The sequence below is a fragment of the Mustela erminea genome, chromosome 20 (genome assembly GCF_009829155.1).
Source record: "Mustela erminea isolate mMusErm1 chromosome 20, mMusErm1.Pri, whole genome shotgun sequence".
Classification (NCBI taxonomy): domain Eukaryota; kingdom Metazoa; phylum Chordata; class Mammalia; order Carnivora; family Mustelidae; genus Mustela; species Mustela erminea.
Window position 1 is genome coordinate 1,709,464 of NC_045633.1, and position 15,558 is coordinate 1,725,021.

Here is a 15,558-nt window from a genome sequence, read left to right on the forward strand (position 1 = left end):
GATGAAAACTCCTGAAGTTCTCCATTGCCCTGTTTCTCCAAAAACCAAGGCCGGGTTGATGAACATTCTTCTCTCCTCAACTGCCAGTAAAGAACTGGAAATATCCCCCACATTTCCAGCCCGAAATAGGACTAGATGGCGATAGGGGGTAAGGTTCTACATTTTTGACAGAGAAATGCTGCTTGGGGACTCCCTCCCTCCACGATGTAAGTAGGTTGAGTTGTCATCTACTGCCTTGCCTGAAGGGTGTAATGGACTTTGAGGCTGCCCTTTAAAAAGAAAATTATTTTATTTATTAGAGAAAGAGAGAGTGCATGTCGCGGGGGCGGGGGGAGCATGAGTGGGAGGTGGGGGAGGAGCAGAGGGAGAGGGAGAAGCAGATTCCCTGCTGAGGTCGGAGCCCAACTAGGGCCTCTCTCTCCCAGGACCCAGGGATCCTAACCTGAGCGGAGGGCCCAGGCTGCCATTTCGTGCCTTGTCTTGGCACGCTTAGCTTCCACTAGCAAGTAGCTAGGAAAACCTGCATAGAACTCAAGGAGCATGTTGGGAGAAAAGGGGGAAATATGAAGAATACGATTCCTTCCCTTCTGAAGTTCACTGTTACTGGAGCCTTTTTGATGGACTGAGTCTAGCCTGGAGACTATGGGCAGGAGAAACCACTAAGTGCCCTCGAGAAGGCACTTGCCAAGAGCAAGGGTAGGTGACCTAGGCTAAATGGAAGGACCTAAGGGGTTACAAGGGTTGGTCCGGTTCTGATATAGTGTGTAGGAGCGGCTGGAAACCCCTCTGGTCAAGCCCCTGGGGCATGACAGAGCCGGTTGGCAGGGAAGTTCAGGAGTGACCCTAAGCGGCAGACAGAAGCAGCGTCAGCAGAAAACCAAGGCCCCCTAGTGGTAAGTCCTGGCATTCTCTGTCGCATTGGCAGTTCAAATTTTTATTTTATTTAATTTTTAATTTTTATTTTATTTTATTTTTTTAAATTTTTATTATTTTATTTTTATATTTATTTTATTTTATTTATCATATTTATTTTAAGTTTGTTTTAATTTTTATTTTATTTATATTTTAAATTTTAGGTATTTGTACACTAAGGCTCGTGAACCACGGATACTGTTTGCATTTGGAGATCTCCACTTCCCCCCTTAATAATCCACCAAAGTGTTCTGTGAAGCCTTTGGGTGTCCACCCTCATCATTGCAGAGAAGTGATAGATGTTTTGAAATGACAGGGTTTTTCTCTAACGTATCCTAGATAAAATTCTTGGGGACGAGTCCTTTCCCCTCTGATCTAGCTTGGGTAGATTTGTTTTTCTCATTTCTTATTTTCTTTTCCTATTTTTCTTTTACGCCCACCCCATTTCATAGATAAGTATGTAATTTAATTAATATCTGTTTTCCTCTTTAGCAAGTAAGCTTCAGGGACTAGAGATTGTGTCCCCCATTCCCCAAATAGTCCATCATTTATTTGACAGAGAGAGAGAGAGCGAGCACACAAGTAGGAGAGCGAGAGGCAGAGAGAGAACAGGCTCCCCACAGAGCAGGAAGCCCAATGTGGGGCTCCATCCCAGGACCTGGGATCGTGACCTGAACTAAAGGCAGACGCCCAACTGACTGAGCGCCCCAGGTGCCCCAGGATTATCTGTCTTGTTTGTTGCTGTATCCTCAGCCCCTGAAATGGTACTGGGTATTCATTTATTAAGCTGACAAATCCACCGGGAGCCTCTGTCCTGTGGCGGGCCCTCCCCGAGGCATGGGGGTCTGGAGGGGATAGCAGTTGGCCAAACACTGACTCTGTTCTTACAGAATTTCTGTGCTAGCAGGCAGAGATGGGGGCAACCATGAACACGGAATCGGGAGTGGTGGTGAGCACTCAGCGCCCAACGAAGCTAAGGAAGGGGCTTCTGCTCCAGGAAGTTTTCTCTGATGGCCCGATATTTGAGCAGGGACCTGCAGGATGGGAAGCAGGAGATTTGGGAGAGTCCTGGGCAAAGGTACGGGCCCCAAGGGCAGAGCATGCTGGGTGGTCCTCGCAGCCAGGCCAGTGTGGCTCTGAGGCAGCACGGGGGAGCGGGGGAGGGGATGGAGTGGGACCTTGGAGGCCACTGGAAGGACTTCCACCCTAACTGGTATACGGAGCTACTGAAGGGTCTGGAACGAGCAAAGGATCTTATCCGTGAGAAGGTAATACATTTCTTGCTGAATATATGTGGAATCATGAAACTTCCTTTTTTTTAAAGATTTTTATTTATTTATTTGACAGACAGAGATCACAAGTAGGCAGAGAGGCAGGCAGAGAGAGAGGAGGAAGCAGGCTCCCTGCAGAGCAGAGAGCCCGATGTGGGGCTCGATCCCAGGACCTGAGGCCATGACCCCAGCCGAAGGCAGAGGCTTTAACCCCACTGAGCCACCCAGGCGCCCCGAATCATGAAACTTCTTCACCACTACACTTTGCCTTCAACTCTGCCCATTCAGCTTCCTCTCACCCGGCCATGCCCCGTGGCACTGAGAACTCGGAATCCTCGGGTTTTCTGTTGTCGGTGAGCTCCCGACACCCCCAAACTTGATGAGCTTCCCAGTCCTGCACTCCCCCAGCACCCAGCCTTGAACATGAGTAATGTCTCCACCCTTCCGTGGCTGGCTGCCTGAGGACAGCGATGCCATCAGGCCTGCTCACCGCCGTATCTCGGGAGAGACGCAGAAGGTGCTCAGTAAATATTTGCTGGGCGGTGACTGGGTAAAGCAGCCTACTGATTTACTACGTTCCTCTGGGCTTTGGCTTCTGTCTTCCCAGTCTGAAGCTGGACACCGGGCCAGGGACGAGCCCTGGCCCCTTCCCTCCCAGACCCTGGTCCTTCTTGTTGCCTTCCAGACTCCTCCAGGCCCCAGGAGGCGTGAGGAACTTGCTCTCAGACTCTGGAGACCCCACTTTAGAAAATCTGTTAAGCTTTCAGCTCAAGAGTCATTGTGTGCCCCCATATATATCTGAGATAAGACAGCCACCCCGCGGTCATTTTTCTAGACTTTTGTTTATTTTATAGCAATTGTCATCATTAGAGAAGTAAATAACACATTTAAAAACCTTCTCAGAGCCAAAGGATGCCAGAGTATTTACAAACATATGGGGTAGTGGTGGCAGGACATGAGGGGCTAGGGCTCGGGAACTGGGGCTCTGCCTAGGCCCTGAGCCAGGCTCGGATGCTGATGCTAACCACCGAGACGGTCCCACCGGCCACAGCATGGGCTCAAGGAATATTGGCAGCCTTGGGGATCTCTCCGTGGGCCTGATGGCAGGCCCTCTAGCTAACCTGTGGCCCTGCCTCCCACCCAGGGGGCTCCCCACACCCCACAGGCCAGCTCAGAGGGGCCTCTGGGAAGCACCAAAGGACAGGGGCAGTGTGGGGGCACAGGGGCTGGGACAGAGATCAGGGATGACCCGGCCTGCCCGGGGTGGGACAGAGAGAGAGAGAGAGAGAGACAGACACACACACACACACACACACACACCTTCACAGAAGAATCGAAAAGAGGAAGATTTTTTTGTGTGTTGTCTTCTAAGTCTTTGTGTCTACGATGTTATTAATTTTTTGCTATTTGTTTCTTCGACAGTGACATAAACTGAGGTAAACGTCTGTGACCAACACCTCTCCTAAGGGGCAAAGGGTCCCAACCCAACTAGCAGAGGGGGGCACCAGCAGCGGCGGGGGGCGGGTGGCCCGACGTTGAGGGAGCGGGCCTGGCTCGGGGCGGCTCCCGGCGTCGGGCCGTTGCTGCCCCTCCCTGTGCCTCTGAACGTAGGGGCCGGGCTAACTAACTACGGTCCCCTTTCCAACTCTAACATTCTAGATACTACGATGAGGGAGAAACTCCCAGATAGGATCTTAACAGAGAAAGAGAGAGAGGGCGCACGGTGAGGGACATCTACTTGGAATCTTGCGTCCGAGTTATTGCAGGAGAGACAGGATGTCAAGAGGCCTAAGGCAAAAAAGGAGAAGTCACGGCTGGGAGAGAGAGGTGGCCCAGATGGGCTCCAGGGGGGCCGGGGACAGTGACGGGGGGGCCCTTCTCTGAAACTCGGCCCTTGGTGGGAAGAGGGATTGCTACTTACCTGGCACCTGGAGGGCCCCAGGGCCCACGGCAGAGTGGGGGGGCCTCCAGAGGGCTGGGCACACGGAGGGGAGCGGGGCCAGGCCCTGGGGCCACCGCACACTGTTTGTAAACTGGACCCAGGCAGGGCAGGGGGACCCATAGCCCTTTATGCGCAGTGGGAATGAGGGATGGGTGGAGACGCGGGTTCCAGGCCAGAGGGAGGCTGGGCCCTCTCTGGTCAGCCAGGCTCCTCCGAGAGCCGCCTCCAATGGCCTAGAACCCCGGTAGGCCCTGGCAGGTGCGCCCGGGATGGCGGCTGGGCCCCTGCCAGGTGGAAGGAGCGGCCTCACCCATGTCGAGGTTATTGCGGGGTCCCGGGCCTCCACAGCGAGGTCAGGGGGCTCGAGGGAACATTGGGTGAGGTTGGGTTCCTGTTTTGCTGCCTCGGGGCCTGAACCCACTGTTGGGTGCCTCCCGGCCAGATTCCCTGAGGGGCGCGTGGTGACGCACAGGTGTGGACACCCACGGGCAGCTGCCTGGGGAGGATCCTGGGGCCAGGCGGAGTTTGGGAGGCGTCTGGATGCCGTCGCTGAACACACGAGACTACACGCAAACATGGGCATCGACTCACACTCACGCCATGCACACACCTGTTCACACACTCACCCCTCAGGTTTCCATGGGCCTCCACCCTCACACCCACGGCGGCCCACTCCAGTACCAGGAACCTGGGAGATGTGGGGACGGGGGCAGCCCCGGGTTGACATGTTGGTCCCCAGCAGAAACCCAGGGACACTCCTGGCCCAGGTCACTGTGTCTGGGCTCAGGGAGCCAGGGGGAGGGGGTCTGAGGTTCCCCGGCCTGGTGACGGTGAGGCCAGCAGGGGGAGCTGGGCCGGCCCCTGGGCTCTGCACTCACTCCCGGAGTCCCGGGTTCGCAGGGCGGTCGCGGCCCCGCCCGGCAGCCCTCCCCTCCTCGAATCTGGAGGACAATTCCTTGGGTGGAGGGGACAGGGCTTCCAGGTTCCATCTCGCAGGGCTCTGTGCGGCTGGGCGCAAGTTGCCCTCCTTCTGGGCTCAGTGTCCTCACCTCAGGGGAATGGGTTGTGGGGTCTCTGGATTCTTCGGGGCCTATGCCTGCGCGCGCGCACACACACACACACGCACACACGCACACACACACACACACACACAGTTTTGCCACATCCAGGCATTTGCTACATTTTGCAGGAGGCTTGGCCTCTCCGCTCCAGCGTCCCAGGAAAGCGCAGGGCGCCGCTGAATACCACCCCGCCCTCAGCTCCTCGCCCTCCCCCAGCCAGCGCTCGAGGGCCCTAAGGAGCCCCTTCTCCGCCCCAACACTTCCGTCCCCTTCTGTGCCCGAGCGCGTACTGGGGGGAGGGCGCAGGGTGGGGCGGCCAGGAGGGAGGACCCGCGGTGGCACGGCGGGTCGGTCTGCCAGGGGTTGCAAAGGGCCAGGAGCAACTAGTCGGGGTTCCAGGGTTCGGGAGGTGTGTGTGTGTATGGGGGGGGAGTCTGCCCGCAAGCTCCCTTGCTCCGGGTGTCGGGGAAGAGGGGGGCCTCTGAATCCGCGGGTCTGCGGGGCTCGGCTCCCGAGGGCCAAGCCCCCGCCCCACAGGCGGGGCAAGAGGTCTTTCGGTGGCTGTGTCCGCACCGGCCCCGCACGGACGCCCGGGCCCGCCGCCCCGCCCTGCCTGGCGCTACTCCGTCCCGCCGCCGCGGAAGGGGGGGGCGGTGGGATTCGCCGCGGCCCCCGCCCCGCCACGGCTGGGCGCGGGCCCAGGGCGGCTCCCGGCGGCCCGGCCCAGGGCGAGCACGGCGCGCGGCCCCGAGGGCGGCGGAGGCGGCTCAGACGCAGATCTCGATGGCCGTGGCCAGCACCACCTGCCCCTTGCTCTTGTCCGCGCGGCCGTCGGTCCTGCCGGGGGGCCCCGGGGGCGCCAGGCCGGCCTCGGGCACGGGCACGGGCACGGGCACGGGCACGGGCACGGGCACCGGCACGGGCGCGGGCGCGGGCCCGACGGCGGGGGGCGCGGGCCGGGAGCCGCTGCCGCTCTCGGTCAGCACCGTCCGCTTGAGCGGCCCGGGCGCCTCGAGGCGCAGCGGCCCGGCGGCGGGCGGCCGGTCCCCGGGGGGCTTGCGCGCGCGGTGCGAGGGCCGGCGCCGCAGCTCGGACGTGAGCTCGTGCTTGAGGAAGCGGAAGACCTCCTTGGCCGGGCCGCGGCGCTCGGGCTCCAGGGCCAGCAGGCGCTGGAACATGCGCAGCGCGGGCTCCGTGAAGCGGCGCCACTGCGACGGCAGCCCCGGCAGGCGGCCCCGCTGCCAGCGCACGAACTCCTCGAAGAAGGCGTCCGCGCCCGACGCCGCCTCCCACGGGAAGTTGCCGGTGAGCACGCAGAAGATGAGCACGCCGAAGGCCCACACGTCCACGCCCGTGTCCACCGCGAAGCCGTCGGCGCGGCCCGCCTGGCACACCTCGGGCGCCGTGTAGGGGATGGTGCCGCTGACCCGCTTCACGCGGCAGCCCACGCGGCGCGTCATGCCGAAGTCGGCCAGCTTCACGCGGCGGCACTCGCGGTCGAACAGCAGCACGTTCTCGGGCTTGATGTCGCGGTGCACCAGCTGCCGCCCGTGCATGAAGTCCAGGGCCAGGCCCAGCTGCTGCACGCAGCGCTTCACCGTGTCCTCGGGGAGCCCCACCTGCCGGCCCGGAGTGCGGTTGGGGGACTGCGTTGGAGCGGGGAGCGCGCTCCGGGACGGCTGCCCCAGCTGCACCCCGCGGCGGCCCACGACCCCCCTCCGGTCCCTGGCTGTCTCCTCCAGCCGGTCAGTACCCGCTGCTGCCACTGCCCATCCTGCGGGGGCCGGGGGCGGGTCGTACGCCTGTCCCCTCCCTGGTCCCCTCTTTGTCACCCCGCACCCTCTTCCCTGGTCCCTGCCCCCAGCGGAGGGTCCCGAGCGCCGTCTCCCCAAGCCCTGCCCGCTGCCACTGCGCCGCCGCTTCCCTTATAGGGTCAAGGCTCTGACAGGCCTTGCCACTCGCCCCCCTGGGCTCGGGCATAGACTCACCCCTACCCCCACCAAACGCACAGTCCTCCTGGCACCCTCCCCCCACGCCGGGTCGCCTCCTCTAGGAAGCCACTGGTGGCCCCGCTGTCTCGGCTCCCCTCTTGTGTCCCCGCTGTCCCCAGATAGGTGCTGGACTTCATCCGGTCCCCCTGCCATTGCCCTGGGAGTGCCTGGCTCCGTCAGCCCCCGGGGGCGGGCGGGCCCTCTCCCATCCCTGGGCTACCACACCAAGTACCTGAGGAGGGATGATGTCGAACAGGTCCCCCGCGGGCGCGTACTCTTGGGCGAAGACATAGCAGTCCTCTGTCTCAAAAACCACATCAAAGACCTTGATGATGAAGGGGCTGGAGGAGAGGCTGTTGGTGATGCTCACCTCCCGCAGGAAGTTCTTCAGCTTCGTCTTGCTCTTGTTCACAAACTTCAGCGCCATTTTCGTGCCTGACGGGGAGGCAGCCACAGCAGTGAAGGTCCCTGAGTTCCTGCGCCCAGTGCCCCTAGGCCTGCCTGTGTCCGCCTACCCGCGCCTGGAGGCTGTGTGGGTCTGTCCTCATCCTACTGGTAGGAAACTGAGGCCCCGGGAGGGGAAAGGACCTGCTGGAGGCCATGCAGTGACTCAGGGGTCAGCCTGGGTCTCCTGCCCCAGCCGGTAGCTCTGTGAGGACCGCCTGCTCCTTCCTCCACGCTCTCCTTTTCTGTCTGACATTCAACACGCTTCTTTCATCTGGTGGATCCCCCCCCGCCCCCCGCCCCCGGACATACCCTCCTGAATCTCGGTCTTGTTCCTTGCCCTCTCCCCGGTGTCTACGACCCTGTGGTGCATCATTGCTGCTCAATGAATGTTTGTTAACTGGATGATAAAAAGGAATTCAGCAGGGAGAGGTGAGTGCGTGCAAGGCCTGTGTCCCCGCCTTTGTTCTTGGGCGGCCATCTGTACCCCGTGGGGGTGCAAAACTGTGTGTGGCACACGTGTCCACAGAGCACACATGAATCGCAGGCCCTCCCCCTGCACTCACCATTCACAAACCGCTCCTCCTAATGACCCTAGGAGGTGGGCGAGCCTAAATGCTACCCTATTTTACAGAGGAGGAACCTAGGCACAGAGAGGTTAAGCCACTTGTCCAAGGTCACACAGAGAGCAAGGGGCAAAGTTCAGGGAACCCCATGTCCAGAGTTCCCCCAGCTGCTGTCAGCTGGCACAGAGCCCCCCACCCCCGGTATGTGCAGCTGTGGGAACTGGTTGTGAGTGCCGCTGTGAGCGTCTGGTGTGGGGAAGGCATCGTGCTCCTGAGTGAGAAGTTTCTGGAGATGGGTCTCGTCCTGGCTCAAAGCGTCTCTAGCTGTATGACCTCAGCTGAGTGACTGGATCGCCAGGTCTCAATGTCTTCATCCGAGAAATGGACATGGCCTATGACCTCCCAGAGGAATCTCCCACGCCTCCTTAAGTACGGTGCCCTGTTTCCAAGGACCCACTCTCAGCTCTGTCTGCCTCCCTGGGGTCAGCCCGGACTTCTCTCCTGAGCTCCAGATGTCCCCAGGTCAGCCCCTCAGCTGTCCCCAAGCACCCCACCCTCCAGCCTGGGCCCTGTACCCCCTCCCAGGTCTCCCTGGGCTGCTCAGGCTATGTCTCTCCGCCGGGACCAGTCTCCCTGCTGACCTCCTGGCTCCTGAAGAGAGCACCGAGAGCCCCAGACAAGTCCCCAGCCCAGGCTTCAAAGCCCGCCACCCGGCAGATGCTCACCTGTGCCCTTGTAGGCCACGAGGTCGACCTTCCCGTAGGTGCCCTTGCCTAGCTCCCGGACAAGTTCGTAGTGCTTGGTCACATCACTGGCGGCCAGCGTGCGGAGGGTCAGTGCCTGCATGTCTTCAGTGAGGAGGGGCACGCCTGCACCCAGCCCAGGGGCAGTCCCTGGCCCACAGCAGGGCAGGGAGCGGGGTGGTTCGGGCTCTGGGCAGCCCACGCTCATCTTCTCCCTGTTACGGGGGGAGGTGGCATGAAATGTGATGTCAAGCCCCGGCCCCCTGGTCCACCCACCTTCTTCCCCAGTACCTAGGGTCCCCGGCTGCCAGGCTCAAAATGACCACAAGGGGGCGACAGGCACCTCTGCTGCATTCCCTTTTCCCCAAAGCTTCAGGCCAGACCTGAGCCAGCACTCTGGGGAGACACCCACAGTCCCCACTTAGTACCACTGGCCTGTCTCGAGCTGTCATTCAGACATGGCATCAGGTGTTTATGTCACACAAAGACCCTCCATATACCAAGTTCACACGGGTGCTCTTATTCGTAGATCTTGATCTGCACCTGCTGCTCCCCAGCGGCTTGCTGTTCAGAGCCGTGGGGACACCACACTACACAAATAGGTAAGGATTCCGCCCTCAGGGTGCCCGGGTGGCGCAGTCGGCTCAGCGTCTGCCTTTGGCTCTGGTTGATCTCTGGGTCCTGGGATGGAGCCCTCCCCCAGCCCCGGTCAGGCCCCCTGCTCAGCGGGGAGTCTGCTTCTCCCTCTGCCCCTCCCCACCCTGTATGTGTGCGCTCTCTCTCTCTCTCTCTCTCTCTCAAAAATGAATAAATAAAATCTTTTATAGATATAAAAAGAGAATCCCACCCTCATGGGACTTACGTTCCAAGAGGGGTGACAATACCCCATGAATTATATATGCTTATAAAAGGTGATCTAGGCTTTTGAGAACGGAAGGCAGGGGGTGGGGAAGGTGAGGTCCAGGGCAGGCTCACAGTATCCAGTTCTTCAGACAACTCTGGGAGAACGGTGTTGATACGGCTACACCCGTGGCGGCCTTCCCCCCCTGCCCTGCCACAGACAACACCCCCCCTGCTCCTGTCCACACAGCTACAGGCGTAACCCTAGGGCCCCACCCTGTCCCACCCCACCCCAGTCCCAGACACAAGGCAGAGCGCCCGTCCCGCCAAGCCCCAGCCCTCCCCATCCACAGCCTGACTGGCCCCTTTGGGATCCATGCACACCGCACCCACCCGTCAGAGGTACTGACTTTGTCCCCAGATGGTGTTGGGGGGCAGAGAGCTGCTGGGGGGGAAGAGTCCAGGGCTGGGATGACAGCAAGCGCCCATCTGGGCCTGCATTTCTTGTCTGTCGGTGGGGGTGGGGGGGTTGGGCCGGGGAGCCGGGCTTCCAGAGCAGGTGCGCTTGTGTCTGTGCGTGTAGGGCAGGAGAGGCCCGTGAGGAATCCTCCAGAAGCCTCTGCCCTCACCTCGCTCCCTCCTACCTCCAATCCCAGGTGACTCAGCCAGCACTCCCCCAGCCCCCACCCCTGCGCGCCAGCCCCGGGCTCTCCGAGAGCAGGCGGACTCTGAGCCAGCCGGCCTGGCGTTGGATGCGGCTCTGTCACCTGCCGGCTGGATGGCCTTGGGCAAGCACTTTCATCTTTCCCTGCCTCAGTTTTCCATCGATAAAAAGGAAAGAAGAGTGCCTTCTCCCTATGGGCTTGTGACTTATTAAAGGACTTGGCCGGGGACTGCTGGGTGCCCGGTACCCAGTGAGCCCTCTGTGAGTGCCAGGCGCCTGTGCTCTCTCAGTGCTGGGATCGGTGTTCCTTCTGGCTGGCCTGAGGAGGCTGTGAGCAGGGCGGGCACCTCAGGAGCCCTGCGTGCTCACTCCGGCCCAGCGGCTCCCCTCCAGGCCCAAACCCTCCCCTTTCCTCCTCTGCTTTCCCCTTCCCTCTTGGCACGACCCAGCCTCCCACTTCACACGGAGAGGAGGAACATCAGGAGGGAACTTCCTGGCCTCCCACCCAGCCGCAAACGGAGCTCCATCTGCACGTCCTCCCGCCGGCTGGGGGAGCAGAGGGCCCTCCTCCCCGCCTCTGATTTGGCTCCTGCCCCTTCTGCTGCCTCAGGATCCTGCTCCCCCGACTCAGCCCCCTTCCCCTCCATTCAAGAGCAAACCCTGTTCTACAGAACCTTCCCCCGCCACAGCCACTGCCTTGCCTTTCCGAATTCTTTCGGTCTGAATATATGCCAGGAGTCTGTCGGAAACGCCACGCGAATGCCCTCAGAGGGGCGCTTCTGTAGCCTGGACTGGCTCATTTCCTAGACGCCCCTGCCCCCCAGCAGAGGGAGGGATGGTGCCAGGCCCACAGACGCGGGGTCCTGCTGCCCTGACCTCCACCCCCCGACCGGGCTGCGGCACCTGTCACCAATGCTCAGCGCAGTCCCCGCTCTAACCGGACAGTACTGGGTCCCTCTCACTGCAGCCATCCACTAGGCGAAAGTGGAGGCCTCTGCCCATGATGGTCTTTCCTTGCTTTCCGTGCTGGAAGGGGTCACCCGTCCCAACCTCTGCAGAAGGCCCACACGCTCCCTGCTCCCCGGGTGGGGAGAATTCTGAGCCAGGGAATGCAGGCGATCTGCTTTGATGTGACCGGGACAGGGATGGCCCTTTCTGGGGAGAGTGCAGGCCTCTCCCTCCGGGGTTCCAAGGAGTCCACACCCTCTTGGCCTTGAACTCTTCTCCCTGCCCACTGGGGAGAAACTGCTGGGCTGCTCTGCTGACCTACTTCTCCAGGATGTGGTGTGTGGCCTCCCGGAGGGCCGCGGCGCGGGGCTGGCCACGGGCGTGCACGCACATGCACACACACGTGTGCGATGCTCCCACCTCGGGCTGTGGCCCTGCCCGTCATTTGGGGTTGTTTCTGCGTCCTCTGGGAGACTGACTGGCCGCTGCAAGTCGCTAGAAGCTCTTCTTACCTCTCGCCCCACCCCAAGAGAGCGTGGCTTGCTCTGCTGCTGCTTTGGCCTCAGAGCTGCACTGTGTAGGCACCAGTCTGGGTCGGGGTGGGTTTGGGTCCCACATTTGCCCCCTGCGATCCAGGTCCAGCCCGCGGTTTGACCACCACCCTGCACTGCTGCTCTCTCCTCTCCTCTGCCAGTCCTGCTGCCCGCCTGGACCTCCCGCTGACCCATCTGCAATCTTCTGGATCTCTGTCCCCAGGTCCCACTCCTCCAGGAAGCCTTCCCTGCTGCCCCAGGTGCCGATTCCTGCCTTTGCTGAGCCCCAGGATTCACACAGGGTCTGTCTGTCTCTCTCTGAGAGTTCCTGCTGAAATGTCTTGGGGTGATCTCAGCGTTGTCCCCTGTCTGTCCCCGTCAACAAGCCAAGAGGTCTCCGGGGGAAGGGGCTACCTCTGACCCAGCTTGCCCTCATCCCTTCCCTCAGTTCCTAGGGCCCGGCACTGGGGGTCTTCACCACTGACCCCTCTCTCCTTCACAACCATCCTCTCCGCTCAGGCCTGTTCTCTGCAAGGCGTCAGCGGGCGGCAAGGAACCGATCCACACAGCCGCCCCTGCCGCTGCGTCACGGCCCAGGTACACACTGCCTCTGACCCAGTTACCACGCGTGTGACTTAAGAGGCACAGTGGGGAGTGACAGAAACAGCACAGGCCTCGGGGCTCAGCAGGCTTGCCCTTGATCCTGCTCAGCGCCGCTTTTGAGTGGTGACCTTGAGCGAGTCCCTTGTCTGGGCCTCGAGGACCACACCTCTACGGCAGGGAGAATCCCATCTGTGACAACAGCAGCAGCTAACCCTGAAGTAGGGCCCTGCTCTGAGGACGGGCTCGTGTTCACCATTTAGTGGTAGGTGTTCTCATGACCCCTATTTTGGGAGAAGAAGAAGGAGGCAGAGCGCCCCATACAGCCCGCCCAAGGTCAGAAGGCTTTGGTTCCAAAGTTGGCGCTCTTAACCACAGTTTTCCCAAGCCAGAATGTTGGGGGAACATCCGTCCGGATCCCTGGGTATCCAAGTGGGGAAACTGAGGCTCAGGAGAGCGCAAAGCCTGAGCTGAAGCTGCCTGTGCATCCACCGAACTCCTGCGGAGAGCCGACTGGGTGTCAGGCACTGCCCAGGCCCTTCCCGTGTCGTATTAACTCACTTAATCCCCACAACGGGGAGGACAGAGCAACTTCTTTCAGGCAGGGACTTGAGGCCAGAGGGGAAAGTAAGACATTGCTGCCTGCCGAGTGCTTGAGGGCACGTACCAGCGGGAACTTGATCTAAAACATTTTACCTTCATCTCCCTTGAAGGGGTGGCTGTGGACTTGGGTAACTGTGACCTTTCCAGCAGCAGCTGGTGCAGGCCCCTGACTGCTTCCCCCCCCCCCCCCATCCTGTGCGGTTGACACTATGGTCCATGGTCCACACTCAAGATGACCTTGTTGTTCCGGGGGACCCCCCCATGCCTTGCACCTCGAGTGTGTGTCCTCACTGGCCCCGAGGAAGGCCCTCGGTTTCACCTCTGTTGCTGAAGGGGGTGGGTGTCACCTGGCCTTCCCCTCAGCACTTGTGGCTGTGGCCCTGTGGGCTGGGTCTTCCGCCACATGCTGGGAGGGCTTCCCAAGCAAGAAGCAAGACCCAACCACCTACCACTTCCTGTTGGCACGTGGCTTGAGCAGGGTGTCTCTCTTATATGCATAACCACCCAATGCATTGGTACCTCCCTTCCATAACACACACACACACACACACACACACACACACACACACACAGTGCCAGGCTGGCAAAATTTCACTCGCTGAGTCCTTGTAAGTATCCCAAGAAGGCCAAGATGTCTCCCGTTTTTTAAACAAACAGCTTAACCTAGTACACACCATGAAATGTACCCATAGTAGGCACAATTCCAGGATTTTAGTAAATGTCCATTGCCACGATCAAGTGGTGCTTTCTACTTTATAGATGAAGCACAGAGGCCCAGGAGGTTGGCGGTTTACTATGCTTCTGGCAAAGACAGCCAACTGTCCATCGGAACTTTGTGCTTCCTCTTTTATAAGGCAGAGCTGTGGCAGGAGCAGGGAGGTCTATCCCCCCCCCCCCACACCCCCACCTGGCAGCCAGGTGTGGCCACGTGACCAGCTTCCCCCTAGAATGGGAGCAGAAATGATGGCAGTCACGGATGGGCGGGGCCTCTTCAGAGTGGGCGGGGTTTCTCTCTTTTCTCTCCTCCCACAAGCGGGCCTGATACAGAGGCCTCTGGGTCCTAAAGAGACAGTGGAGGGGCGCCGGGGTGGCTTAGCGAGTTAAGCCTGGGCCTTCAGCTCACATCATGATCCCAGAGTCCTGCGACTGAGCCCCAAACTGGCTCCCTGCTCAGCCGCGAGCCTGCTTCTCCCTCTTTCTGCCACTCCCCCTGCTCAGTCTCTCTCAAAGAAATAAATAAATCTTAAACAAACAAACCAACAAAGAGAGTGGAGCTAGGAGCTAGGAGCAGCCTGGGTGCCTGGCTGTGGGTAGTCTCTTGCCGATGAAGGTTGCCCACTCTACATCTTACGGAACCCGGAAGTAAATGACCGTTGGGTTAGGGCTCCTGAGTAGAGGGGTTTCTTTGTTACAGCAGCTAGCACTAGTCTAATCCAAGGATTATGTAGCCAGGAGGCCAAAGAGCTAGGATTTGAACCTCTGTGTGTCCAACTGCCTGGAGGGGGTGACCAGTCTGTAAAGATGGGGGTCCTGCTCTTATCCTGTCTCCTGGGAGAATAAGAACACTGGCTGGGGCTCCTGGGTGGCTCAGTGGGTTAGGCCGCTGCCTTCAGCTCGGGTCATGATCTCAGGGTCCTGGGGTCGAGCCCCACATCAGGCTCTCTGCTCAGCAGGGGGCCTGCTTCCTCCTCTCTCTGCCTGCCTCTCCGTCTACTTGTGATCTCTCTCTGTCAAATAAATAAATAAAATCTTTAAAAAAAAAAAAAAAAGAACACTGGCAAATACTTATTGAATGTTTCCACATGCCAAGTGCTGGGCTAACCATGATGGATTAAATGATTTAACAAGCACAAGTCCGGGCGGTAGGTGCTACTCTGATGAACCCATCTTACAGAAAGGGGTACAGAGGAACTGATGGGCTAACCAGTCTGGATCTGAACTCAGGCTGTCAGGCTTCAGGTCCCATGCTCTTATGCACAGTGTCCTCGGAGGATCCTAAAGGTAAACCCAAGCAGAGAGCAGCACAATGAGACAGTTCTCGTGTCATGACAAGGAGGAAATGCGTTCTCAGTCGCTGGGGGTAGAGAAGCAGAGACCTAGATGTCCCTCTGTTGGGGAATCGGCAGTGGGGGTTTGAGGCTGGACCAAGTGACATCAGCCAGGCCTTTCTTACTCTCATTCTGGAAGTCTAAGATTCTCTGTCCCCATGCTCAGGTCCCCTTCCTCAGGTCACCGCGCCCGTGCTGTGTCCTTAGCGCAGGCAAACCCCAAGACTAGCTCTAACCAAGCCCTGGCCTGGAAGGAGTCCATCGAACAGATGATGGTCCTCGCTGGGTCACTGCTCTGGGTTCATCTTATGAAACGCCGTGTCACCAAAGCAGCCATAAAACAAAAGCATCGTTTCAGGTACTGAGTGGGGACGGGGGCGGGGGGCCGCTCC

At 59.7% G+C, this 15,558-nt stretch overlaps 1 protein-coding gene and 1 pseudogene across 2 annotated transcripts in view; one reads left to right on the top strand and one right to left on the bottom strand.

Moving 5' to 3' along the window:
* Positions 1-4,119: 4,119 nt before the first annotated feature.
* On the top strand, positions 4,120-13,767 carry LOC116580977 (annotated as a pseudogene).
* The window catches only part of SBK1 (SH3 domain binding kinase 1), a 45,821-nt gene continuing 35,173 nt past the window's right edge, over positions 4,911-15,558 (bottom strand). For both annotated transcript variants that reach the window (XM_032327901.1, XM_032327900.1), the window contains exons 2-4: positions 8,913-9,145; positions 7,410-7,612; positions 4,911-6,805 (exon numbers count right to left, since the gene is read on the bottom strand). In XM_032327901.1, the coding sequence (XP_032183792.1) occupies positions 5,954-6,805; positions 7,410-7,612; positions 8,913-9,138 (1,281 nt within the window). In that variant the 5' untranslated portion in view covers positions 9,139-9,145 and the 3' untranslated portion in view covers positions 4,911-5,953. The remainder of the gene's footprint in view (positions 6,806-7,409; positions 7,613-8,912; positions 9,146-15,558) is intronic.